The sequence below is a fragment of the Cydia amplana genome, chromosome 8, assembly GCF_948474715.1.
Source record: "Cydia amplana chromosome 8, ilCydAmpl1.1, whole genome shotgun sequence".
Taxonomy (NCBI): Eukaryota; Metazoa; Arthropoda; class Insecta; order Lepidoptera; family Tortricidae; genus Cydia; species Cydia amplana.
In genome coordinates, this window is record NC_086076.1 from 4,253,004 (window position 1) to 4,280,431 (window position 27,428).

The window sequence follows — 27,428 nt, forward strand, 5'->3', positions numbered from 1 at the left end:
AATAATAGGTTTTACATATAAATAAATAAGTTCGGACGTAACTATTTATGATTCAAACACAAAGTACGGCCTCCTAGCCTAGCCGGTAGTAGCCCTGCCTGAAGCTGAAGTTCCCGGGTTCAAATCAAGGTATAATATTTGTGTGTTTATCACAGATATTTGTTCCTGGGTTATGGATGTTTTCTGTATGTTTATTTATGTAATGACTATGATGTATGTAGAGTACATTACGATACAAGTGCGAAAAATAGGAACCTTTACGCACGTGTATTGTACAACGTTTTACATTTATGGCCCGTTAAATTTTCGACATAGTTACATAATGTGCTAATTATCGCACTAGTGCGGCAAAGTAGCACCATTATGTGCAAAAAGTTAAGTAGGAAATTCGCAACGAGTGGCGATAAATTGAAACACGGCCGAAGGGAGTGTTTTAAATCGACACGAGTTGCGAATTACCTTTTCGCACGTGTATTGTACAACGTTTTACAGTATACATATGGCTCTTTTTCTACATCTATAGGCACGTATTGTGCTAGTTACAGTACTAGGGCGGTAAAGTAGCGTAGCACCTTATGTATTGTAAAGTATATATATTAAACGCATGCCATTATTTCGTTCCAATACAAAAATAATATTTCTATGTACATAATTTCATTACAAAAGCGTGACTATCCATTGAGAACCTATTATAATTTTCATTGCCAGTACTGTTTGTGCAAGTGTAAAGAGTACATATATGGCGAAACATCTCGTAAAATCGCACAAAAATGAGTGCGATAATTCCGAAAATTGTCCACTTAAAAAGAAGAAAAGTGATGCATTCAAATATTTTCGATGGAATTTGAAGACTGCCACATACGAACCTGTGGTTTTCTTATATCAAGTGTGTTACATGATAACAATAGCAACTTCTCAAAACGTGATGTTAGAGAAAGCATGCAGAGTAAACTTGAACCTTGGTGACGATATCTGCACCTCTCTCAGGCTTCAAAACCAAAGTGATAACCTCAAGCATCACGAAGAAATTCTGCAGAAATACGTAGCACCCAGTGTCACCCTGCGAACGTACACGATACTTAGTGTACCATCCATCCTTCTACTTTTGATCGGTTTTTTTAGTGATAACACTGGATATAGAAAGATTATACCAATGATCCAAATAGTGACACAGATGCTCATATGCGTGAATAATTTGGTGCAAGTTTATTTTATGAAGGAAACTGGCCTGTATCTCTTCGTGGTGGCTGAAGCTTTGTTGGAAGGCTTGGGAGGAGGATACGCAAGTGTGCTGATGACAGCATTTTCTTACATGGCAAAAGTAACGAGCGTGGAAGAGAGAACGTTTAGGATCGGTCTGTTATACTTTTCTCACTCAGTAGCTATTCCAGTGGGTCTGGCGATTGGTGGCCCCTTACTGAAACATTATGGTTATTACTGGTGCTACAGTTTGTCTGGATGTTTAAGTCTCATAAATTTTATGTACAACTTGTATTGGATCAAAGAAGCGAAAAGAAGTATTGAACAAAAACAGGTAACATTTTAAAATTTGGTCGTAGCACCATATATCATACCACGTGTATAACTCATTGCATCCACCATATTGTAATAAAAATCGATCCACATTTGTGCAAATATGATAATAATGATATTGTACTGGATGACACTAGCCGTTGCAAACAACGACGACGAATAGAAGGTATTAAGGAGCCGTCCTTGATACCTACTATTCGTTAAATAGCTTCACAAAAAGTTATAATATGTCTCTATTATGTTTAAATCAATCGTAATATGACAGGTACTTTTGATCGCGAATCGTATAAATTTGTTTCTATTTGTAAACGTAGGTTGCAGCTACATTTGACGCGGTTGGTGTCATATTCGCTATAGTAATCCCGACTGTACCTAAGGCCAACATGTATACCGTAAACCGGCGTGAGTAGGTTTCGCGGGGAGAGTTGGGTTATGAATGGGGAGAGAAGGTTTGAGAGGAGGGTGAGAAGGGATTTTAAGGCTACTGCTACAAAAATAATGTATTCCAATTTAAAATGGAACTATAGTAATACGCATAATAAAAAAAAACGATCCAACAATCTTCCAAAATCACCTTTGTATGAAAACCCTTCTCACCCCAAATACGAGGCACTACGGGGCGAGGTGGATTTTCCTCTTTATCGTCAAAGGTATGAAATGGAACTACCCAAAATAAAATAAAAACTAAAATATACATAAACATTAAAATACTAAAATAAACATTTAAAACTTTCGCGGTTTTGAACACATACCTATTAACTCACATTTATAGGTGCGACCATGACCAGTGAAACCTGTGTCGAAACGTCGGTAAATAAAGGTATGTGAATAAATTTCGCGTTAGACCCCTCTATAAATGTGAGTTAAAATACAAACGTCCGGAACACTTATTATATACATCATTCAGTTTTCATACGTAAAAATAAAATGTTATCGAGGTTTGAATTTTAGTTTTGACCCTACTCACCCCATTTTACGGTATTGTCTAACGACAATGTATTCATAAAATCATATCTGTTTAACTTGTTTTGAGAAAATAAGAATAAAAGTATAACGTATCGTGGTTCTAGCACGACAGCCGAGGATTCCTCTACTTCGTCCGCCTTTTCTTTGACTTCTCAAACATCAGGAAGACGGTGCGCGTCGTGTTTAAGAAGGGACCGAATAATCGGCGCATACGCATCTGCGTCATGCTGGCCATAGTCAGCGTCCTGTTTGGACCTGTGTATGGTGAGTATATGATGTTTACACTCAATTTTTTTATAAACTATAGAATTCAGAATAAATCACAAATGTTATAATCATATATGAGTATTTGTAGCGGTTTTTCTTAGACATTTTGAAGGAAAACAATATATATAATAAACGCACGAATCAGAAACGGGTCTCAATATTCTAAACGTTCTACATGACATTCAAAGTGGGTCTCCCCTATTCTATTTTTTTTTAGGCAAAGTCGCAAATTGTCTAGAGTCCAAAGATTAATTAAACCTTGCCTTTTTAGCCGGGAATCATCTCGATTAGTACGTGGCGATTATTATTATGATTATTTGTATGTCTTTACCATATCTCGGGACCATGGGGTCCCGGACTTTTGGGAGGCATGCGTGGGGCCGAAGCCAACAGCGCAGAGGCCCTTTAAGACAAGTTTGATGTCATGTAGAACGCCTGCTGGAACCCATTCACGGGTACATCAATAGATACCCGTGAACCGGTCTCAGCAGGCAGTGGGGCTATTGTAACAAAAATGGAAAGAGTTCAGGGCTATGGATGAAGTTTGGCTGGAGCTTAAGATTGGTCTATTGTAAAGAGGTCGGACACCTGCCATAACATTGTGTTATACAGTGTTATCGAGGCAGGCGGTGACTCGCCACTCGCTAGATGGGCACCTGATGCGCCATCGTAAAGACGGCCAGGCGCAACACCGGCGTGAGCGGCTCAGGGGTGTCGAGAGGTGTGCTGCGCTTTCTCCGAAGTTACTCGCGGCGTTATGCCCTTTAACACTTCCACCCCTGGAGCATATAGCTCTAACGACTCCTCTCTGGACGGCCAATTAAGGCAAGCCAGAGCCGAGAGTCCTACGGGTCCCCTTGGGGTTCCACTCCGACCGACGAAGACACACCGGAGACGGAGACCCTGACCGACTCTCTGGAGCACTCGGGTCCGTGGAGTCGTTACTCCCCAACAGCTCGCCACAAGCTGCCCTGCGGGCTTATTATTATTATTATTATATAATTATAGGCGAGCAGCTATTGAGCTGATGAGCCTATGTCACACAGTGTCCAGTGTTATATAGTTCAAAGTTTGTATAGTCATATCACTTCACTAGTAATCATCAGTCTAACTTATTGTTTAAAAGCCAATTGTCCAATCTGTTTTTAAACACATTGACCGAGGGGGCAGTCACAACACTATCCGGTAAACGATTCCAAGCCGCCACGACACGGTTGGACAAGGAATGATATGCAGCTTTAGTAGTAGTGGGAGTGCGAACAATTCGTAGGCTGTGACCTCGGGTCTCGCGGCTGACAGTTCTCTTATTGATTATTTTGTGGATGTCAGGGAGGTTCTAACAGTGGGTGACAATCTTAAAACACTCGATGAGGTCTCCTCTCACTCTCCTAGCTTTGAGTGTGATTACGCATAGAAATGTATAACAGTCAATGGTAAAAGGTCGTGGGTAAATTATTTATTTTTAAATTTAATACAACCGACCGGGGCTACCGATGGTTGGCGCAGTCTAGACCGCTCGTTCCGATGACAGCCGCGCTATCAGCTAGATCAGCCATACTCTAAGTGTGTTCCGCGGAACCCCAGGGTTCCGCGACACCCCTGCAGGGGTTCCGCAAGAATTTAGAACACTATGCTTTAGTCGCCTCGAAAAATTTTACTATGCCGCCACCGTATTGTAGGGTTCCATCAAGTATTTCGCTTTCCAAAAGGGTTCTGTCAAAAAAAAGATTGAGAACCGCTGAGCTAGATTAATAGTCACGTAACTTTTCGTAGTATTTGTCATCCCATAATTTTTTTTCGTTTGTCGATACAAGATTGCCATCTCGGCTAGACCGCCTGGCTAACAATAGAAATAACATTGTGTGTATTAATTACAGGGGAATTATCCGTAATATACATGTCAACGAGGTACCGGTTCGGTTGGGATGAATTGCAGTTCAGCATATATCAGACATACAATTTTATCACTCATACCCTTGGTAAGTAAGTTAAACTCTAAATAGCTGAAGCATTTTAGGGGTGTTTTTACGTACCGTATGTTGCCTAGAACCTAGAACACTAGAGGTATTTATTATTTATTAATTAGGATTTAATGTTATGAAAATTACACCTTTTATAAATAATAAAGTGGTATTTCAACCTCAAAAAAACACAAATCACAAATATATATTTATTTGTCCATGTTTTACAATAAGTGTTGAATTTATTATTCCCACCCTGTTATATATTGCTCGTCATCCATTCATTTAAAAACTAGGTCATGTTATAAAATTCAACTTGTGTATATTGGAGGCCAATTCGAACGAGCGTTTTGATATCAAAACGATGTCATTTTGCTATAATTCCCGCGTGCATTTCGCTCGCACTTGTTCCACGTACGTGTATTGGCACAGAATAAATAATAGTACTAAGTACAGAAGACTCGCTCTCTAACAAAACGCGTCTGTTACGATCAGCACAGATATGGCCGCTAGGTGGCGACAGCGCCACGCGCGGCTTATGGCTTTCCCCAAAATTCCCCGGAACGGATGTACTTTTAGCTACCTGTAGCAAAGCGACGAAATCGCGGAGTGAGACACGCCTGGTATTGGCGCGAACAAGACGCACGGTGAATTATAACAAAAATACATCATTCTGACATCAAAATGTAAGTTTGAACTGTACTCCAACTCAACAACTGTTTCAGGTACGGTATTCTCCCTTGTTGTATTCAGCAAGATATTGAAATGGCACGATTCCTTGCTGGGCATCATTTCCACGATCAGCAAGATCGTTGGCTCCTTCGTATACTGCTTTGCGACCACGGCAACAATATTCTACATCGGTGTGTAATAGTACTAATAAATAATAGATTGTGTCACAAATGTATTCTTTATGATTATGTATTAGTACATTGTGGCACAAGGGAGCAAAATACGAAGGTCGTGGAGATCGTAATGTATGTACGAGTTAAGTCCGGATTCATCCTGAGGGTCGTGAAGTTGGAATCTCGACACACTGAGAATTTTAATTCCTTTGTGGTGAGCGTTCCGACTGAACACCTAGCGACCTGCACCAAGGAGGAGTTTTGGCCGAAGAGTGTCAAGTTCCGGCGGTTCCGCGGCCGGCTCCCTGATACTGCGGAGTTACGAACTGCATCGCAGCCATAATTGTATGTGTTTAGTTTTAAGATATATTTTAAAATAATATGTATGCTAGATCTATGGGCCAATAGTTGCCTAAAATCAAGTTTTTCATTCATTCATTCAAAATGGTATATTTTCGGCGTGGGCGTACATTGAATCCTGAGCAGGCACATTGATTCAAGTGTTAACGCGGTGGAAAATAATTTTGCTACCATGTGACCAATACTGCTTTTCCTGGGGACAATACCCCAAGCCCAAGCTCATGAGAGGAGGCATGTGCCCAACAGTAAGAAGTATGTAGGATTATCATAATATTTTTTTATAAAATGATTATATTTCGCAGCTTCTTTGGTGGAAATATTAAATGGAACGTCTCTTCTAGCGATGAGATCCATCATGTCAAAAATAGTGGCTCCAGATGAATTAGGTGAGTAGTAATTTTAATAGAATGGGGTTCCTAGCTTTTACTTCTGCGGTTTTACTAAAGTGGCACGATTCTTATAAGCGGTATAAAAAAGTGGAAGCAAATAATATATTTATTTTTTCGATATTGTGCCCCTAAGCACCACAAGCACCATCCCACTAACCCGGGGTTAACTGGTTATACCTGGAGTTATACCATGGTTACCATTACAATTTGACGCTGGTTTAACGGTTTAACCCCCAGTTAGTGGGATAGAATTGTGATAGGAACAAATGTTGACGACTTGTTTTAAGTTTGATTTTACTAACTTCAATTTTGTTATGTATTAGGTATAGGTATAGTTAATATGATTGTTTTAATGCAAATCAACGGTAAAGTCATGAAAATTATAATAATAAATAAATATCTATAATGTGTTTATATGTACTATAATGTGTTTATATGTATTTTTTATTGTTTTGTAAGTGTTTTTTATATTTTACTTTTATATTCATATTATAAATTACCTAAATTAAGGTGAAAAATAAATAAATACCTAAATAAATGTATTCTGGAACAAAAACCAGCTACTTAAGTACTTAATCTCATTCTTTATATCTACACTGAAAATAAATATTATACATGAATAACAAAAGATAACCTAAAATAGCTTTACAATGGCAATCTCCGTCATTATTTCTTCGTGGTTTATCTTAATCTAGCAATAAATTATGTAGCTCCTAGATTGTGACGTCACTGTACAAGCAAAACAACTGAATGTCATAACTCAGAACCAAAGAGAATTAAAAACTACTCAGAACCTGTTATCTGTTAACATGCTAACCTATTTGAACGTTTATCTATATATATAAATGCAACTGACTGACTGATTCATCAACGCAGAGCCGAAACTACAAAAGATAGAATTGAAATTTGCACACCAGGTTACATTTATAAAGTGTACAAGAGATAAGAAGCGATTTTGAGAAATTCAACCCCTAAGGGAGTTAAAAAGGGGATGAAAGTTTGTATGGGGTTCAAGTTTTATTTTGAGCTAGAAATTTGAAACTTCGTAAAAAGATATATTATTAAAATACAAGAAAACTAATTTCAGCGTTTTTGAAAATTCATCCCCTAAGGTGGTGAAAAAGGGGTTGAAAGTTTATATGGAGATCGAAAAAAATTTTGAGTGCGGGAATTAAAACTTTGTATATAGGCATATTATTAAAATACAAGAAAAGTAATTTCAGTGTTTTTAAAAATTCATCCCCTAACAGGGTTAAAAATGGGTTGAAAGATGGAATCCATTACAAATTCTTTGAAACTTCTTATAAACGCGTAACATAAAATAAAAAAATTACTAAACATTATTTAAAATTCAACCCCTAAGGAGGGTTAAAAAGGGGATGAAAGATTGTCTTAGGGTTCAAATTTTATTATAAGCTAGGAACTTGAAACTTCGTAAAAAGGTATTATAATAAAAGAGAAGAAAACCAATTTCAGCGTTTTTGAAAGTTCATCCCCCAAGGTGGTGAAAAAGGGGTTGAAAGTTTGTATGCACATCAAATATTTTTTTGAGTGCGGACTTGAATCTTTGTATAAGGGCATATTATTAAATCACCTACAAGAAAAGTAATTTCAGCGTTTTTGTAAATTCATACCCCAAGGTGGTGAAATAGGGGTCGAAAGTTTGTATGGAGATCAAACATTTTTTTGAGTGCGGGACTTGAATCTTTGTATAAAGGCATATTATTAGAATACAAGAAAAGTAATTTCAGCGTTTTTGAAAATTCATCCCCAAAGGTGGTGAAAAAGGGGTTGAAAATTTGTATGCACATCAAATATTTTTTTGAGTGCGGGACTGTAATCTTTGTACAAGGGCATATTATAAGAATACATGAAAAGTAATTCCAGCTTTTTTAAAAATTCAACCCCTAAAAGGTTTAAGAAGGGGTTGAAAGTTGGTAGAGAGTTCAAATTTTATTTAAAGCTAGGAACTTCAAACTTCGTAAATAGGCAGTTAGGTAGTAGGTTTTACTAAATAGTGAACTTGAAAATATGCTGGGGGTTGAGAGGGATTATATCGAGAACAATTTTATTCAGTTAGGGGCTTGAAACTGAGTAGCCAAGTTGTGTATAATAATTAACAAATGATTAACAGTCCCTACTGCTATCTTTTGCTGCATAATGTTCTAAGCTAATGTAGAATATAATAACCACCAATATACAAATCCACGCGTACGAAGTCGCGGGCAACAGCTAGTTTTAACATACCTACACGTGAGCTCCGTAAATTAAAATAGTTATTTTCGATACAAGTGCGAAAAAGAGGAAATTCGAAACTAGTGGCGGTGGATAAATTAAAACACGACCGAAGGGAGTGTTTTAAATCGACACGAGTTGCGAATTACCTATTCGCACGTGTATCGAACAACGTTTTACAGTACATATGGCACTTTAAAGTTTCGACATACGCACGAAAAGTGCTATTTTACGCACTAGTAGCCCCATATGTACTGTAAAAAATGTTTTATATTTATTTATAGTTTTTCGAAGCTGACAATCTTGACATGAAATCCTTGTACCTAATAATATATATAGGTACCTACACTTGAATCGGTGAATGGTGTTGCCGTCCTTGAAATATAGGTATGTAATTTCTACAGGTAAAGTGAACTCCATATTTGGGCTGACTGAGAACCTAATGCCTTTGATCTACGTTCCGCTATACATAAACTTGTATACCCACACCATGGAAGTGCTGCCAGGCGCTGTGTTCCTCATGGGAGCTAGCCTGTCTGTACCAGCTGTCGCTGTATTCTTGTAAGTAAATAGAAGCGAGTAAGAAGAAATATGCAAGGAATTGCTATATATCAAAAAGAGGTACGCCGAACTTTGCAGAATCTTGACGTGAATAAGGCTAATGGACCAGACGGTATACCTGCACGTGTACTAAAGCAGTGTGCGCCTGAGTTGTCTCCTGTACTGACACGCCTGTACCGCCTCTCTCTCCAAACTAGAACAGTGCCGAAATCCTGGAAGCTTGCAAACGTGCAGCCAGTACCCAAGAAGGGTAGTCGTGCTGATCCTTGCAATTACCGACCAATCGCCATTACCTCCATGCTCTGTAAAGTCATGGAAAGGGTACTTAATGGCAAGTTGCTGACATACCTCGAAGAAAAAAATCTGCTCAGTGACCGTCAATATGGCTTTCGCCGGGGTCGGTCTACTGGGGACCTTTTAGCGTATGTCACACACTGCTGCGGCGAGGCCATCGAAAGGAACGGTGAAGCGCTTGCTGTTTCACTGGACATCTCGAAGGCCTTTGACAGGGTTTGGCACGCAAGTCTCCTTAGCAAGCTTCCTGCATACGGCATCCCTGCTGACTTTTGTAGCTGGCTATCTGACTTCCTGAGTGAACGGTCGATCAGAGTAGTCATTGATGGCTGCTCTTCGGACCTCATGGCCATTGACGCCGGTGTTCCTCAGGGGTCTGTTCTCTCCGCAACCCTCTTCCTGCTCCACATTAACGACATGCTGCAACCCAGCATTGTAGGTTATGCAGACGACAGTACGGTTGTTGAGAGATATTTGGCTAGTTCAGAGGACAGCAGGGACAAGATACGTTCACAGAGAGAGGCCATGGTTGAGCGGATGAACCTGACCCTTAGTCTCGTTTCCCAGTGGGGGGACGACAATCTGGTCGCGTTCAATGCCTCAAAAACGCAGGCGTGTCTGTTTTCCGCAAAACGGAGTCCATTCGAACTGACTCCTTCTTTCCGAGGTGCATCTGTACCTATTACTGACAGCCTGGAACTCCTCGGCGTGGAGTTGAGTTCAGTCCTCAACTTCGGCACCTTCATTGAGTCTAAAGCACAGACTGCGGCCAGAAAGCTGGGCGTCCTAAATAAGGTGAAGCGATACTTCACACCTGGACAGCTTCTAACACTTTATAAAGCTCAAGTCCGACCGTGTATGGAGTATTGCAGCCACCTGTGGGACGGCTCAGCTAAATACCAACTCGCTGCTTTAGACTCAGTGGAGCGCAGAGCCAGGAGGATGATTGGTGACAAGAAGCTAACGGGTAAGCTTCAGTCTTTGGCCCATCGGCGGAAAGTCGCCAGTCTGTCGGTGTTCTACAGATTGCACTTCGGGGAGTGTGCTCAAGAGCTACACGAGCTTATTCCACCGTCCCCATTCTACCATCGGACTTTTAGACGCACTGCCGGTTTCCATCCTTACTTGGTAGATATTCCACGAATCCGCACGAAGCGCTTTGCTTCCTCTTTCCTTATGCGCACTGCCAAGGAATGGAATTCCTTGCCGGCGTCTATATTTCCGAGCTCATATAACCCGGCAACCTTCAAATCAAGGGTGAACAGGCACCTTCTGGGCAGACTCGCTCCATCGTAGGCCACGTCTTCGCCCCGGCTAGTCTGTGGCCATGAGTAAGCCCATTTTTAATAAAAAAAAAAAAAAAAAAAAGCGGGTCTAGCACAAACAAAATACTAGTATTTGTCTGAAAAAAAAATTAAAAAATTAGCCGAAAATTTGCATGAACAATGAAAGTGGGTCACTTGGATTTTTTTATCGTGTATTGCGACCAGTTTTCATTACTTTTTTCCATATTTTTTTCCGACAAATTATTAAACACAGGTACAAATTTCCACACACTATTCACCCCCTTAGGGAACATATACAAAAACTAAAATAAGAACGTAGCTGTCTTTTATTAATCGGTTCATTTTATTATTCACTTGGAAAAATCTGTTCGTCAAATTTATTCTAAATTCGTCCAGCTTGTTGACACAAATGTAATTCCACTGTAAGAAGCGTATCATGCATAAGTATAAGTAATATGTATACATGGTTATTCATGCATAACTAAGATAATACCTACTGAATATCTTTAATATACAATGATAGTTATGAACACAAAAATCGTAACCTTATCACACACATAACGAAGTAAGAACTGAATCGTGAGTATTACAAGATTTAAACTTTCATTCTCTATTTTCAGCTGGCTATTTTACGAACACAGAACAGAAGTACGTCGGATAAAAAAAGAAGAAATTGGGGTTACAGAGCCACTGGATGGTGCCGTAAAAATACCTTCAAATAAAGATAATCAAGAAGCATTTGACAAGTTAAGTGTTATATAGAATAAATACTATATTATTGTAGTAATGTGATTTGAAAGTTCTCTAACGCCTTGACAATAGAGGCGTGCTTAGATATTTGGGACCACCTTGGCCGCTCCGATATATCTGATGGCGACTGTACCGAAGAATTAAAAGTAACCGATCCAGTAAATCAAAAAGTTTTAGCTGAAGAGCACAGCTTACATCCCATCAGAAACTGTCCGACGTCAGCTCAACCCAGGGAGATTAGCGCTGTTAGTTATGCCACATTTAGGGCCACAGTCCATTACGCCATAGCACACAGATATCTTAATAATCGCTCTCAATGTGTAAAACTAACTCAGAGCAACGGCACCATAAAGACTTCAGTTCAGGCTAGCCTTAAGAGAGGCGTTCCGCAGGGATCGGTTATCGGTCCAATCCTATTTATTCTATACTCTGCTGATATAGGGACGCAGGACACACACTGTAAGTACCACATTTATGCAGACGATATCCAAGTGTACATTTCTTGCAAGCCAGATGAAGCAGATAGTGCAATTGAAAAACTTAACCACGATCTTAGCAAAATTGCATGCTGGGCCAAAAATAACTGCCTAATGTTCAACCCTAGCAAGACCAAATATTTAGTCTTCGGCAGCAAACAACAACTGACTAGGTTTAACCCCGCGGCCAATGTGATATTGATGGGGCAATCCATTGAGCAAGTTCAGGAGGCTCGTAATCTTGGGCTCCTCATGGATAGTAGCCTTCGGGTTGAGTGCCACACTGTTAATGTTGTCAGAAGCTGTTTTTATAAACTTAAAATTCTTTATAAAATAAGGCCATATATAAATGAAAATGTGCGTATACGGTTAGTTGAGTCTCTTGTTCTTTCTAAATTAAATTATGTTGACAGTGTATATGGTCCCCGACTTCTTGCCAAGACAAAGAAGCTTATTCAGCGCGTCCAAAATGCCTGCGCACGTCTTTGTTTCAGCATTCCCCCAAGGGCTCATGTCACTCCATTTCTCAACAAACAATATGCTAAAAATGCAACATCGACGCAAACTCTATTTAGCTTGTCTTCTTTTTGGTGTCTTGAAGTTCAATGCCCCACAATATCTTTACAATAAGCTGACGATCAATAGGACGCGTGAACGCCGGCAGTGTGCGATACACCTACTGCCACCCCGACATGCTACATCAGCGTTCCGTGGTAGTTTCCGATATGCAGCCGCAAAGATTTGGAATAATATTCCTCCGCCAATAAGGAACCTGCAAAATGTTAACACTTTTAGATGCAAACTCAAACAGTTTATGTATTTACACCAACAATCACAGGAAACTTTGAGGCATGACACTAGTTGCATATAACTTGTTTTGTCTCTCGTATTTATATAGACTTACCATTCGTTTTTTGTCCCTTTTGCTTTGCCATTTCGCTTATATTATCACTTCTTTTTAATTTTAAGTTTAGGTTAGGATTACGTTTTGTATGCTATGTCGCAGAACTCAAAGACAGCCAGCAGTACTGTATTGCCGTTCCTTGATGTGGCTGTACAGGATTAGTAACACTCGCGGTAATGAGTTTGTTACGCCCACTTAATATTGTGTTGTCCATCTTCTTATAGTTTAACTTTTCCCATGGTGCGACCATGCCATGCCATGCTTATGCAGTTTTAGTTTCGCACGTCGCCGCTGGCGCAGGCAAGCGTTGACGCATGGTACGGTCGCGTTCATAATTTTACATTTATTATAATTTTTGTCTATGTTTATGTTTCTCTTTTCTTTTTGTTTTGTGTGTATTCTTAATTCGTTTTCATGTATACATTTTTGTATTCTCTGTTTTCTTAATTACTTCTTCTGTGTATCTTTTGTAAATGTTTTAATATGTAGCTTTTTGTGTTATCTGTCGTGGCATCACCGAATGGGCCCTACGGAAGACCACCACCGCTGGCTTTATAGCTAGCATTATGCTGAGTTGGGTCCATTTCGTGATGCACACTTATTGTTCTCTTCTGTTCTTGCTATTGTTGTCTGTACATGTTCGTACATGTTTTGTGAACGTCACGAATAAAAAATCTTTTATCTTTTTTTTTTATTAATTATAAAAAAGGACTGTAATTTTTATGTTTCTTATTTCAAAACTAATAAATACACGTCCCCGTACAATTCGTCACCCAAACTTTAGCGTTTAAAGGGATTTTGAAGCTATAAATATGAGTATATAATGGATAGCGGACCTTATACCTAAGCTAAGCTCACTTGCCGAAAACATTAAGTCCAAACTCGGAACTTAAGCGCAGTTGCACTTAGTTTAAGTTATGGATATCTTATGGTTTAATTTTGAACATGAATTAGAGTTAAATCTGGACAAAGTTTAGTGTTTATTAGTCTCAAAATTGAAGCAACCTGAAACGGGGAAGTTTTGTAGATATGACCATGTTTTCAATGTATCAATCTTTGAGTAATGTGGCTTGATTAAGTGATAATGGTAGTTAACCAATTATAAAACGTTATAGATTTTAAATGGTCACACATATTTAAAAAATGTCCAAAGAAACATAAAGATGATTTCTAGATCCCTATAATTATGTAAATAGATACCTACCCAATAAGACCCAACCTACCCAATAGAAACAGTTATTCTCCACAGATTTTTAAATATAATTATTATGATTTTATTTCTTAACATTTTATATTTTTAATTAATTTATTTCAATAATCAAAAATTAATAACAACGTTAACAATGGTCTTAAATTGTATTATAAAAAATATAAAAAAACGATATCAATGTTTATTTGCTCACCTTGATCTTTATTTACAAGGGAATTGCATACCACTCGACAAAGAGGCAGTTATCTAAGACAAGGGACTTGAACAATTAAATAATACAGTCCTATAACTGTTCGTGTACACAAATACTTAGAAATCTTTCTTATCTCGACATACGCGACGATATTATGTCAATATTGAACTAGACTGACAGTTATAGGTATTACCAGATTAATGTTATGCAAACATAGATAATTGAGGAAAACTTAATTATTTCATTTAGTCGAGATCGTTCGTAATAGTGACAAACAGTATATAACAAAGTCAAAAATGGATAAAAAAATAAAAGAAATAGAAGAACATAATAACGAAATTGGCAATAAGAATGAATCCAAGGAAACATCGCCTCTTAAAATTGACTCAGAAGATAAAAGTAAAAGTGAATCCAAAAAAAAAGAAAAACTAACATTTCGAGAAAGGTTAAAATTAATAAAAGATAACACAACAGTTGAGCCAGTGATGGCCTGCTATGTAATGCCAAGTGTGTTAGCTTCATTAGCAACACAGAATTTAAATTTAGAGAAAGCCTGTCGTGTAAATTTGAATTTCACTGATGAAATTTGTGACGCCTTGTATTTACGACAGACAGAAAATTACACATACTATGAAGAAGAGGTCCAGAAGTTAACAGCAAGTGTGCAAGCTTGGAAGAACGTGATACAGACAGCTCTGCCAGTATTATTAATCTTATTCGTCGGTGCTTGGAGCGACAAAACTGGTAAAAGGAAGCCATGTATTCTTTTACCCATAGTAGGCGAGTTTCTTACTTGTATAGGATTCATGGTAAACACATACTACTTTTATGAATTACCTGTGGAGGCGGCGGCGTTGACGGAGGCTATATTCCCTGCTATCACAGGAGGATGGTTCACTAATTTCATAGGCGTCTTCAGCTATATAGGTGATATAACTTCGATAGAAAACAGAACATACAGAGTTGGAATTGTGAATCTTTGTATGTCACTGGGCTATCCTATCGCTAGTGCGCTAAGTGGTGTATTGTTAACTTGGGTAGGCTACTATGGGGTGTTTTCAATATCGGCCGCGCTCTATTTGTTTAGCCTTATTTATGGATACTACTATTTGGAAGATGTGAAAAGGGATAATCAAGAGAAAAAGGTAAAGATTTCCACTTGAACACATTCTTACATTTTGTACCTAATCCCTACTAATCCCTACTATCCCTATACTATATTATAAATGCGAAAGTAACTGTCTGTATGTCTGTCTGTTTGGCTGTCTGTTACCTCTTCACGCTTAAATCGCTGGACCGATTTGAATGACAATTGGTACGGAGATAGTTTGAGACCCGAGAAAGGACATGTAGTTTACATTAATCATCATCGTCATTCCACGCAGACGAAGTCGCGGGCAAAAGCTTGTTTATATTAAATTAACTAAACTTGATCGTCCTCAAGTGAAAATTGATTACAAAATATTAAAAAAAAGGGAACCTTCAGAATAACAACTTAAATTTTCAGAAACCAAAAAGTTGTAAGGAACATGTGACCGAATTCTTCGACGTGAGACTTGTGTCCGAAACGTTTCGAGTTGTCTTTAAAGAGGGAGCTGGCAACAGACGGCTTCGAGTCTGTCTACTGCTTATCGTTGTTTGCGTCATATTTGGTCCAATGCACGGTAAGTTGTGTAAAGATTACTGAACACGTATTTATTTTATTTGTATAAAGCTTACCAAAGGTTTATGTGGCGTCTCAAAAACTAAACAAAGTAGGTAAATTTCGGAGACTAATAAAAAATAGAAATATTCAGTCTTTTACACCTAATTTTGCTCTTATAACGATTGTTAGTCAAATATTTACGACCGACATATGACGTCACAAAATAATAGGTAATAAGTATACAGCATACAGCTCTCTCAAATAGACTTCTTAATGACGGATTTTACTTAAATTAGTTTTTGTTTTTCAGGTGAATATACCATAATGTACCTTTTTACGAGATACAGATTCAATTGGGATGAAATGCAATTCAGCGTTTGGTCAACATACAGTATTGTCACTAATTTGCTCGGTAAGTAGAAAATTAAAATATCTTATCTTTCTTTGACGACTGGTCTGGCCTAGTGGGTAGTGACCCTGCCTGTGAAGCCACGGTCCTGGGTTCGAATCCCAGTAAGGGCATTTATTTGTGTGATGAGCACAGATATTTGTTCCTGAGTCTTGGGTGTTTTCTATGTATTTGTATATTATATGTTTCGTTGTCGTTGTGTTGTCATAAGCCTTCTTGAGCTTACTGTGGGACTTAGTCAATCTGTGTAAGAATGTCCTATAATATTCATTTATTTATTTATTTATCTTATAATATGTTTAATGTTAAGACACATAAAAAGGGACTTCAATATCATACATTTGTTAATGTACAAAATTATTGGAAAATATTGTTTTGTGCTATTTCTACATATTTCTATATTTCAAATTGTAGAAACTCAAGTCTAGTAAAAAAACTGTATTACCATTAAACGAAAAACGACTGAGTGTGAGCCGAATTTAATTAAAATTATTTACTTTAACAGTTTTGAATGATTCACGGTTTACCTTTAGTATTGTTTTCGAGCACCCGATATTTCGACGCAGTTACATGCATCTTGTTCACGGGTTACTGAAGATAGCGGGTGGGTGTCAAAGTTGTGTACTTATGTAACTGCGTCGAAATATCGGGAGCTCGAAAACAATACTAAAGGTAATCATGGTTCATATCCCGGTCTATATAAGTCTAGTGAAAATTATTTACTTACCTGGGAACTCGAATCCGACGTTTTCTTATCTTTGCATAGTTATCTAATGGTAATCTTTTGATCTAGTTTCATTTTTATTGTTTATTTATTGAAGTCGTCGTTTATTTGTTAGTCGTTTTATTTGTTAACTCCGGTTTTCAGGTACAATATTCTCAATCAGCCTGTTCAGCAAATACATGAAATTGGATGACACGATCCTGGGCATCATTTCCAATGTCAGCAAAATTGTGGCCGCCTTTGCTTATGCGTTTGCTAGGAACGACTTGGAAATATATTTAGGTAAGAGGATATCTAGCGACGAACTGTTCAATCTACAGAGACAGTTCTAATCTCGTATTGTAGCAAATTTAGTCTTCTTTAAAAACGTCTAAGGAAGGTCCTATCAAAAACTAGTCCTTTAGGGTTATAATCGCCCAAAACTAAAAAAAACGAAATTTTCGCGGTTTTTTCGATTTTTGACAAAGTTGCGTTCGGCGCTCGAGGTCACAAACTTGGATTATTCATTGGGCCAACATCATAAACAAGTCTGCAAAAAATCAGAACTACCGGATTTGACGCAAACGCAAAATGTATAGAATTACTGGATCATAAGGCCTGAGTGGACGCTCGAGTTGGGCGTGCAGCGGGGCGGGGCGTGCGGCGTGCATGTTAAACAAATGCAAGCGTATAGGAGCGGCCTTACTGCACGCTGCCTTGCTGCACGCCCCGCCGAACGCTCCCCTCCAAACATCCACTCAGGCCTTACACTTAAGCGCGCCTACCTCGGTTCATTGTCGAACTCTGTATAATTTATAAATATATAAAACACTTAATAGGTACATTAATAATTACTTGCCCTTAATGAATAATTACTTACTATTTATAGTAATTCTAGGTAGGTACCTAGAATTACTATAAATGTCGGGATTTAAAGGCTATTGTAATAATAGAATAATTAACTCCCACTACTTAAACCCACTTGCTGAAAATTGCTGATAATCAAATTTTAGTTACATAGTCTAATTTTGAAAAGAGTTGTATATTTCAAGTAAGTATGTATTCTTTTTGTGTTTGGAGCAAATCAAAATAAGCACCGACGTGGTATAAAAACCGGACAAGTGCGAGTCAGACTCGCCCACCGAGGGTCCCGTACTTTTTAGTATTTGTTGTAGCTTAGGTAATTGTACGCGAGAAACTTTTAAAACTTACTCACTATACGTTATAAGCGGTAAGTCAGTTTTTCTTAACTAATAATGTGTAACAATCATGAAAGTTTAAATCAGTGTTTTGATATCGCGGAGTAGAAGCGCTCAAAAATATCGGAACACGCACTCTAAAGCCTTGATAATGGAGGCGTGTTCAGATATTTGTGAGCACCTTGGCCGCTCCGATATATCTGATGGCGACTGTACCTAATGCATTGAATTGGTTTCCATTACAGCACCTCTGCTGGAGATCCTGAACGGAACTTCGTTTATTGCCATGCGTTCTATCGCCACGAAACTAGTGAGCGGGGAGGAATTCGGTAAGTGCCCTTAGAGAAGTTGATCAGACGTCAGATCAAGAATTTACAGTTATAATCATTTTAAACCTAGTATTTATATTGTATTGGCCGTTGAAAGAGTCCCAAATAAGGGGTGGTATTTATCTCGAAGTATTATAAGGAACGACTGTTTTTTTTATATGTTAATAGCGACAAAATGATCTTGTCGAAATCAAGTTTCTGATCTTGAAAGCCCACTCAATCATCGTCAAATATTTGAAAAACCAATAAATTATCGGACCCTTTTTTGATTTTGACAAACCCACCTTATTGAGATAATGCAAGGCGAAATGTACCAATTAATGACACAATATGACCAATATGAACAATTAAATAATGACCATCATATAATTTAGATTAACCATGGGGAATATATAGATAATTTAGATTAATTATTTTCTTTCATTCGTCTTTTTTTTAAAGGTCATATTATAAATTGGTAAAACTCTATACTATTCGTGTTTAAAGCGATTAGGTACCCACGCCACTGGATTTTCTTCACCTCTCTTCTTATACAACTTCTAAATAAAGTACATTTTGAAAGTTTAATATTCTCTTATTTGTTCATAAAACACCGGACAAAATCATTTCGCCTTTGCTTTTTTATCAAGTTTATGAAACAGCGTAGTGAGATAACAACATTTTATTGATTTATTTACTATAAATATATGCATGTTCAATTGATATAAATTTACTACTCGCTTTTCGGTGAAGGAAAACATCGTGAGGAAACCGGACTAATCCAATAAGGGTCTAGTTTAGCCTCTGGGTTGGAAGGCCAGATGGCAGTCGCTTTCGTAAAAACTAGTGCCCACGCCAATTCCTGGGATTAGTGACAGGACAGACCCCATGCTCCCATGAGCCGTGGCAAAATGCCGGGTAAACGCGAGGAAGATGATGCATGTTCAACGGGGTTGGCTGGTCTAAGTATTTAGCAGATGGCGCCATCATAGCTTGCCCTGTCAATCCCTAGAATTGTGTCAAATTTTTGTTTTTTGTAATGCCCTGGATGCCTTCCCTTGAAGCCAAAACCCGTAGAAAAAGGGGCAAGCTATGATGGCGCCATCTATGCAAACCGTTGACTATTGCCAACCCCATAGAAAATGGTTATAGTCCATCTTTTTATTACTTGTTCTTTGTAGGCAAAATGAACTCCCTCTTCGGGCTAGCTGAAGCCACAATGCCGCTAGTGTATGGACCGCTCTATTCCCGCGTGTACATGGCCACGCTGAACATTCTGCCAGGCGCCGTGTTCCTGCTCGGCGCTGTCCTCACGCTACCCTCCATCGCCATATTTGGGTAAGCACTGTTCAAACATAGCCACATCACTGGCTAAGGGCCCGATTCGGATTTTAAATAGACATCTGTTAGATATCTTTTAGACATCGCCAAGATACGATAACGATATGTTTAAGATCTAACCTGTCAAATTTGACATTTCCGCGATTCTGGAGATACTCTTGAACGATTTCCGCAAGATATTACTTAGAGATCTAATTCACATCTAATAGATATCTAACACGATCTATCGTAAAAGTGACATTGGCTGCCCGAATTGCGCTGCAAAAGAAAACTAGTTGAAATCTAAACTATAACGTCTCTAGAATGGATCTAGTACGTGTCGTCTCTTGTGAATATTTTGAAGTTCGAATACGGCAGTAAGTAAGGCTAAGCGTATGCTGACTGGCTAAGTATGGTACGTCCTTGCGTTGCAGCGTGCGTATAGCTAAAGGACGTTAAGTATAATCTGCCGTATTCGAACTTCAAGATATTTACAAGAGACGACACGTACTAGATCCATTCTAGATACGTTATAGTTTAGATTTCAACCAGTTCTCTTTTGCAGCTCAATTCGGGCAACCAATGTCACTTTTACGTTAGATAGAGTTAGATATCTATTAGATGTGAATTGGATCTATAAGTCATATCTTGTGGAAATCGTTCAAAAGTATCTCCAGAATCGCGGAAATATCAAATTTGACAGGTTAGATCCTAAAAATATCGTTATCGTATCTTGGTGACGTCTAAAAGATATCTTATAGATATCTATTTCAAAATCCGAATCGGGCCCAAACTTTTTCGTTCCACATTAAGGTGATCGTCCATTTCTGACCGCAGCTGCACTGCCAATTTTACTATGGAAATTGACAGTAACAGCGGCGCGTTCAGTACCAGTAGTGCAGCTGCGGTCAGAAATGGAAAGTCCATGAGATAATAATTAAGTACTTATAACTTTTGTTTTGTGTAAAACGAATAAATTATTTTAGGGTTATACTATTTATAACAAAAAATAAGAACAGATTACAAGTGAAATTACAATTAGGATTTCATTTAAAAAAATGCTTTATTTTATAAATTTACGACTTATAAAAATTCTTAATCTTGTTTTAATCATGTTGGCAGAGTATGTGCGGAAAGAGAAGAGTCCTGAAATGAATGGGATATAATATATTCAACGACTCTATTGTTTCCGCACAGACTCTATACAAAAGTTCTATTATTTTCAGGTGGCTCTACTTCGAACACAAGAAAGACCATGAAGTGCGAAAATCGAACGACGTAGAAAATGTTGATTAAAAATATGTTTGTAAGTAAAATAAATTTTTCGAATAAAGCGTTGAATATTTTGGTTTCTCTCTGTACATATTGGCTGGGCACACTGATTCGGTCCGCAACTGAACGGGCGGCTACTAGTCTAAAGCGGACTCACTGTTGACCCGGAGGCCGAATTTGATATGGTTTTGATTATACAACCTTGACGCGTCTTACAGTGCATCTTATGCTCACCAATAGGGTTTGCAATCCGGATCCGAAATGTATGAAATTATCCGGATCTAGATCCAGATCCGCGGATGATCCCATACATTTCGGATCCGTCGTGCAAACCCTACTCACCAATAAGCGCGAGCGAGGTGTCTATTCTTATAAGAATCGGCCTCTAGCTGACTACACGACGACTATCATGTCAATAACGGCGACCATCATATCCGTACTGAACCTGTGCTATATTCTGATGTACCTTAGAACTTGAAAGTATAAGTTAGAATTTACACATTGCCACCTCAGATAACGGAATGTAATTTAAGAGAAATTGCATTCCACAGTGGCGTCTGAAACTAAAAGTAAATTTCGACGGTAGACGCATTCACTATTTAATTGGACCTACAATTCTTTAGCGGAATGCAAGCCGAGTGTCAAATTAAAGCTCGTGTATGGTAAGAGCCCTTAATGTAGGGTTCCCACATCACTCGTAAGTCAAAAACTCTTTCAAAACCAGACCAGCTATCATGGTCGCATTTTTATCACCTGTCATGCCATGCGTCACTTTTGCACTTACATATTTGTTAGAATGTGACAGCCATGGTGACAAATGATAAAGAGCCGGCCATCATTGCCCTACAGGGTGGGAAATAAAATGATTAATATTAAAACCAACGACAGTCCATGGATACCAGTTTTACATAAATACTTACGTATATTATTGACATTTATAAATGTAAACACAGGTGGTTACGATATGTAAATATTTAAAACAATACGAAAGAAAAAGAAATGATGGATTTTGTCAATTTTTCAATGTGTATTTCGTTTGTGCGTTCTTTGTTATTATTCAAGTGTAATCTAATAATTCAAGGAAAAAGTATACCAAGCAAGGGAATTTATTGACTTAATCTGTCTTTCCGTTTACAAGGTAAACAATTAGAATTAAACAACTGGCGATATTATTGTTATTTATTTGGAGGTTGGACTCTGTTTAGTTATTTTATTCATTAAACTATTTATTCTATACTTTAATACTCTACGTTAATTCATCAGTTAATTAACGTTGCAAAATTAAATAAACAAACCTATTATGTATTTCTCAAAGGATGCTAAGCCACCACAACGAAACCATGTCTTACTTTATCTCGTTTTTCTTTTAATTGTGGCTACACTACTCTAAAACCAGCAGACAAGTTAATGAGGAGTCGGCATTCACAGACTACACTTAAGACCTAGCCAGTGTGCGCTAGTTCTTATAACATTTTCGCTGTAAACCTTATTTCTTCGTGATACGGTTTAAATTCGCATGGCGCTTGCATTGGTTTTGCGCATATTTTGTAACGCTAAAAGGGACGTCTCTCGTTATCGTAGTGCCATAAGTTTTTAAGTGGCTATTAAAAACTACCTTTATGATAAATAAAATGTTGTTTCTGTTGAAAAGTTGTATTTGTACACAAAGAGATGTTATATTTTTATATCATTGCGTTGTAGCAACGGTAGCTGAGAACTCTTGATTATCTAATAATATATCAATGATATATTTTATGTTCTCGGGTAAACCTCGGTAGCCTAATTGGTGGAGTAGTTGACCGGGAGTTCCATAGCTTATAGTTTCGAATTTAGGCCAAAGGATTTAATTCGGGGTTTTCCAATGTATCATATCATTGATTGAAACTTTTAGAACAAAACACAGTGAATAAAAACTTTATTCTAGAAATAGCTATGTTTCGGTCAATATAATGATGATTATGGTGTCAACATTTGCTCTTAGATATCTTTTACAGACCTTAAATAATAAATATATACGGTCTAAGACAAAAGGTAATATTAAGGCGAAAATTACAGAACTCACCTCTAAATAACAAATTACCTACTCCTAGACTTACAGTAATATTAACTTGTGTTGCTAAAAGAAATAACAAGACCTAATTGTTCCCAATGGAATTTGTACAGTCACCTGCAAGACTTGAAGAATATAGTTGGTCAAACCAATTTCTTAGTAAGAACCAGGAAAACTATACTCATCCTTTTCTTTTGGGTGCTAGTACTAGTGTAAGACAAAGATAGTATAATTCTCTCTGTCTATGTTTGAAATTAGACAGTCCTTTGACAAACTATATATCTTACGGTTCTATAAATAAGATTGTCATCTATAATTTTGCACTATTCAACTATAGAAATCTGACGTCTAACCTGACTAAAGGAGGCGGGCGATATCGGCCTGTCAGTTAAACGCAAAAGGTGACAGCTCCGAACAACTGACAGGCCGATATCGTCCGGCGCGGACTGATCATCAGTCCCTTAACCTTTTGGACGCCAATGACCGATATATCGGCACCGTAGGTTCAACGCCAAAGACCGATTAATCGGTCACAGACCACAGAGCAACATAGACCTACGTGCATAGGCATAAAGTTCAATTTCAGTTTTGACACTTCGGTGACGTGGCGTCAGCGTAACAGCTTTTGTGTTTGAAAAGGTCGAAAAGGTTAAGCTCAAAAATCTCAAAAATTACCCCTCGGGATTGCGCAGCGAGTGACTGAACTGTACAGCGCGTATGTTGACAACGTCCAATAGGTATTGTAATGCCAGCGGTTTGTATCCAATCAGAACTTTAATTGAAAAATCGCACCTTTTTTTAATAGCGGGAAATTGTGTATTGGGTTGGGTAATGTTCAAAGCTGCGGGTGGGGTACAGAAAGGAAAATTTTTCTTAATATGTATATTAGTGTATTATAGTTATTAACAATACATTTAAAGTCACTTTGTACCTAACACCAATGGATCATAAGTTATCTGAATAAAGAAATTATATTATTATATGTCTCAGATAAGCGCCAATCATATGGAGGGGCAGATTTTTGAAATAAAAAAATGCATTTATACTTTTATAATATTCAGTCGCTGTTTTGCGCGCATCGTTGTGTCTAGACATTACTGTACCTACAATAAATAGACTAAGGTAAAGAATTTCTAAGCTACATTTATTTGGCAATATTTACTCGTTGGGGAGGCTATTACTCCTCATACACTCAATCTTTGTTTGTGCCGTGACACTTCGACGCGATATTCTTTAGAAAATTAAGGTTACGTTCGTAATTTAGCCGACTACGATTAAATCAAAAAGGAAGGTTATATTTTTAGAAATACAGTTTTAACTTTTTATTTGTGTTATGTGTTTCACAGTTAAATAGAGACTTATTATTATTATATTGTTTAATACACTAGCAGCTGAAAGCTGATGCGTGTAGGTATATCACTGCACTTGTTTTTTTTTAACAATTAATGTTTATTTTGTTAATTGGTTCAAGTGTTTGTCAAGTCTGTTTTTGAAACTGTTCACTGAAGCAGCACATATCACTGCTTCTGGTAATTTATTCCAGTCGCGTACGACGCGGGGTTTTATAGAAAGTGCTTCCTAGGATTGCTTGTGCTGGGAACTCGAATAATCTTTAAGCTATGGCCTCTTAGACGATGATTTTCGCTCATGACGTGCAGATCATCTGTATAGCAGATTTATCTGGCGGAAAAATCTGTCAATGTATGGCGGAATTTGAGCACGAGACCCCAGACAGAGATACCAGACCAACGAACTAGAATAACTATAAGAAGTCCGGTTTTATTTTATGCCGATGTTGCTGTCACTTTGCCGCGTATCGCATTATCTTGTCCGGAAGTGTATCATCATCTTCCTCGCGTTGTCCCGCCATTTTGCCACGGCTCATGGGAGCCTGGGGTCCGCTTGGCAACTAATCCCAGTAATTGGCGTGGGCACTAGTTTTTACGAAAGCGACTGCCATCTGACCTTCCAACCCAGAGGGTAAACTAGGCCCGTTTAGGGATTAGTCCGGTTTCCTCACGATGTTTTCCTTCACCGAAAAGCGACTGGTAAATATCAAATGATATTTCGTACATAAGTTCCGAAAAACTCATTGGTACGAGCCGGGGTTCGAACCCGCGACCTCCGGATTGCAAGTCGCACGCTCTTACCGCTAGGCCACCAGCGCTTCTTGTCCGGAAGTGTATGAACTCAAAATTGTGCTGACCAAAATACACTTAAGGGCGAGTGACACGGTCTTTTTTATACCCGTTTTTATTGTTCTCCAGTTTATGATTGAAACCACAAAAGCTCAGGTTACGCGACAAAATCGTAAAACATTCGATCACCGAACCGCCAAGTAACTTTTCTATTAATTTCGCGAAGCTTTCATCATTACCGTTCCCCCTTTTAATTACGTTAATGAATAAGCGAAAATTACCTTTTGTATTATTCCAAAACCCTTTATGTGGCGCGGCTCGTGCGTATCTTAATGAGGTTTTCAAATTTCAAAGGGTGTTTTGAAAATAATTAACGATCTAGGCTGAATAAAACCGGCGGTGTCAGTTCGTGGCGTTGATCCCGGGTTATTCCTGGAGATTACCGAACGAATCGCCGCGGAAAACTAGGGCTAGAACCGAGAAAAATTTTCTCTGTCACTCTAATTACACCTTCATTGGAGTAAATGAGAAAGGGCCCCGCAATTTGCGAATTTTGGTTGCCGAAAACATCACTGTAAGGGCCTATTTCACGAGCTGAAGTGGAAATAAGTATGTATAAGTGATCGAGCAAACGCGAAGCGTCATCATGTCAGCTTGGGCAAAAATACTTTCAGTTGCATTTCCTAACCGATTCTACTCGTAGAGAAATTTAGTGAGGTTCGATAAAGGTAAGATTTAGTCATATAAGTTATTATAATGTACTTTAATGTGTTGTACATAGTCTAAATATATTTACACAATAAATTACTGAAAATTACTGAAAAAATAATATATGGTGATTAAATTTTTAGATATATTATTCAAATTGGCTGATTTGAAATCGCAAAGTATACGCCTCGCACAGCCACTAAATTATTTGGCGTGAACACATTACATACAAAAAGTGAATACCTACCTTCTTACATTAAAACAAAGTTAATATACACCAAAATTGTTGCCACTACAGATGAAAAACCTGATGAAACAGTAGAAGTTTATTGAGGGCGTCACTTCCTACGTATCTGTCACATTTTTGACGTAAAATGCTTAAATATGTCAACAATTTAGTACGGACATTTTCTAGTTCCATTTTGTTTTATTTCTTCTATTTTCTGTCGCACTATAAGTAGTGACTGCATTTTTACTAGCGTCAGGCGTGTCTCACTCCGCGATTTCGTCGCTTTGCTACAGGTAGCTAAAAGTACATCCGTTCGGCCCCAATTTTGGGGAAAGCCATAAGCCGCGCGTGGCGCTGTCGCCACCTAGCGGCCATATCTGTGCTGATCGTAACAGACGTGTTTTGTTAGAGAGTGAGTCTTCTGTACTCAGTACTATTATTTATTCTGTGCTAGCGTGTCAATGTACGGAAACTACTAAATACTTCGTGCTAAGCATCCTTACTTTAATTAAAAGTCACACTTATTGCTACTCAATTTGAGACGTTTCGGTGAAAACGGGAATAACCCCGACTTCAATTCACACCTCGTAGCCATTCTTCCATCCCTTTTCCTATCTATAATGATTAAAAAGGACGGAATAATCCGATGACGCTACAAATTGACCCAGCAATGAATTCCATGAATGGGAAACCATTTTCATATAAAGCTTAGAATAAATTTAAAAGTGGAAAAATTACTATCTTGGGTGAGACTTGAAGTCACGGCCTCTGGATCGATATTCCAGCGCTCTGCCATCTAAGCCACCAAGACCTCATCCATAGCCAGGAAATCTTTCCACCATATTATGGGTCTAGGGGACCCATAATATGGTGCGATATCTACCGTAAGAGCGTTACACTTCTTAAACGGCTACCGGAGTTCCAAGTCATATTGGAAATTCACCAGTTACCCATACTAATACATACATACATTTTCATATAATGGTACAGGCGGCCTATCCAAGGTGACAACCGCTTGCGCTTCGCCATCGAATCGCTTTGTGTCTCTATATCACTCTTCCATATTAGTGTGACAGTGACAGTTGCGTTTCGTTCGCTACTTAGCGTTAGCGATTGGCATATTGTCTACGGGGCCAGTACGTATTGGGATTGCATCGGTTGAATTGAAGCTGTATTTTAAAATGTTTAAGATTTTTTTTCGCTTCGGGGCAGATTCA

The 27,428-nt window shown here is 38.2% G+C and overlaps 2 protein-coding genes across 2 annotated transcripts; both read left to right on the forward strand.

The window, feature by feature from the left end:
• Nucleotides 1-785: 785 nt before the first annotated feature.
• Nucleotides 786-11,459, forward strand: LOC134650408 (probable peptidoglycan muropeptide transporter SLC46). Its single transcript, XM_063505363.1, has 7 exons — nucleotides 786-1,534; nucleotides 2,604-2,763; nucleotides 4,644-4,745; nucleotides 5,453-5,590; nucleotides 6,235-6,318; nucleotides 8,961-9,117; nucleotides 11,318-11,459. The coding sequence occupies exons 1-7, from the start codon at nucleotides 896-898 to the stop codon at nucleotides 11,457-11,459; spliced, it is 1,422 nt and encodes a 473-aa protein (XP_063361433.1). The 5' UTR covers nucleotides 786-895.
• A 3,006-nt stretch (nucleotides 11,460-14,465) lies between these two features.
• On the forward strand, nucleotides 14,466-21,110 carry LOC134649998 (proton-coupled folate transporter-like). The gene is made up of 7 exons (XM_063504811.1): nucleotides 14,466-15,375; nucleotides 15,738-15,894; nucleotides 16,186-16,287; nucleotides 17,153-17,290; nucleotides 18,432-18,515; nucleotides 19,676-19,832; nucleotides 21,041-21,110. The coding sequence occupies exons 1-7, from the start codon at nucleotides 14,527-14,529 to the stop codon at nucleotides 21,108-21,110; spliced, it is 1,557 nt and encodes a 518-aa protein (XP_063360881.1). The 5' UTR covers nucleotides 14,466-14,526.
• The last annotated feature ends 6,318 nt before the right edge of the window (nucleotides 21,111-27,428 follow it).

What these genes read in the sequence shown, in the direction of transcription:
- LOC134650408 (XM_063505363.1), top strand. Translation starts at nt 896, where the DNA reads ATGATAACAATAGCAACTTCTCAAAACGTGATGTTAGAGAAAGCATGC. An exon ending in GGCAACAATATTCTACATCG is followed by an intron (nt 5,591 to 6,234) that starts GTGTGTAATAGT and finishes TATATTTCGCAG; the next exon opens with CTTCTTTGGTGGAAATATTA. An exon ending in CCAGCTGTCGCTGTATTCTT is followed by an intron (nt 9,118 to 11,317) that starts GTAAGTAAATAG and finishes CTCTATTTTCAG; the next exon opens with CTGGCTATTTTACGAACACA.
- LOC134649998 (XM_063504811.1), top strand. Translation starts at nt 14,527, where the DNA reads ATGGATAAAAAAATAAAAGAAATAGAAGAACATAATAACGAAATTGGC. An exon ending in TATTGTCACTAATTTGCTCG is followed by an intron (nt 16,288 to 17,152) that starts GTAAGTAGAAAA and finishes TCCGGTTTTCAG; the next exon opens with GTACAATATTCTCAATCAGC. An exon ending in CGACTTGGAAATATATTTAG is followed by an intron (nt 17,291 to 18,431) that starts GTAAGAGGATAT and finishes TTTCCATTACAG; the next exon opens with CACCTCTGCTGGAGATCCTG.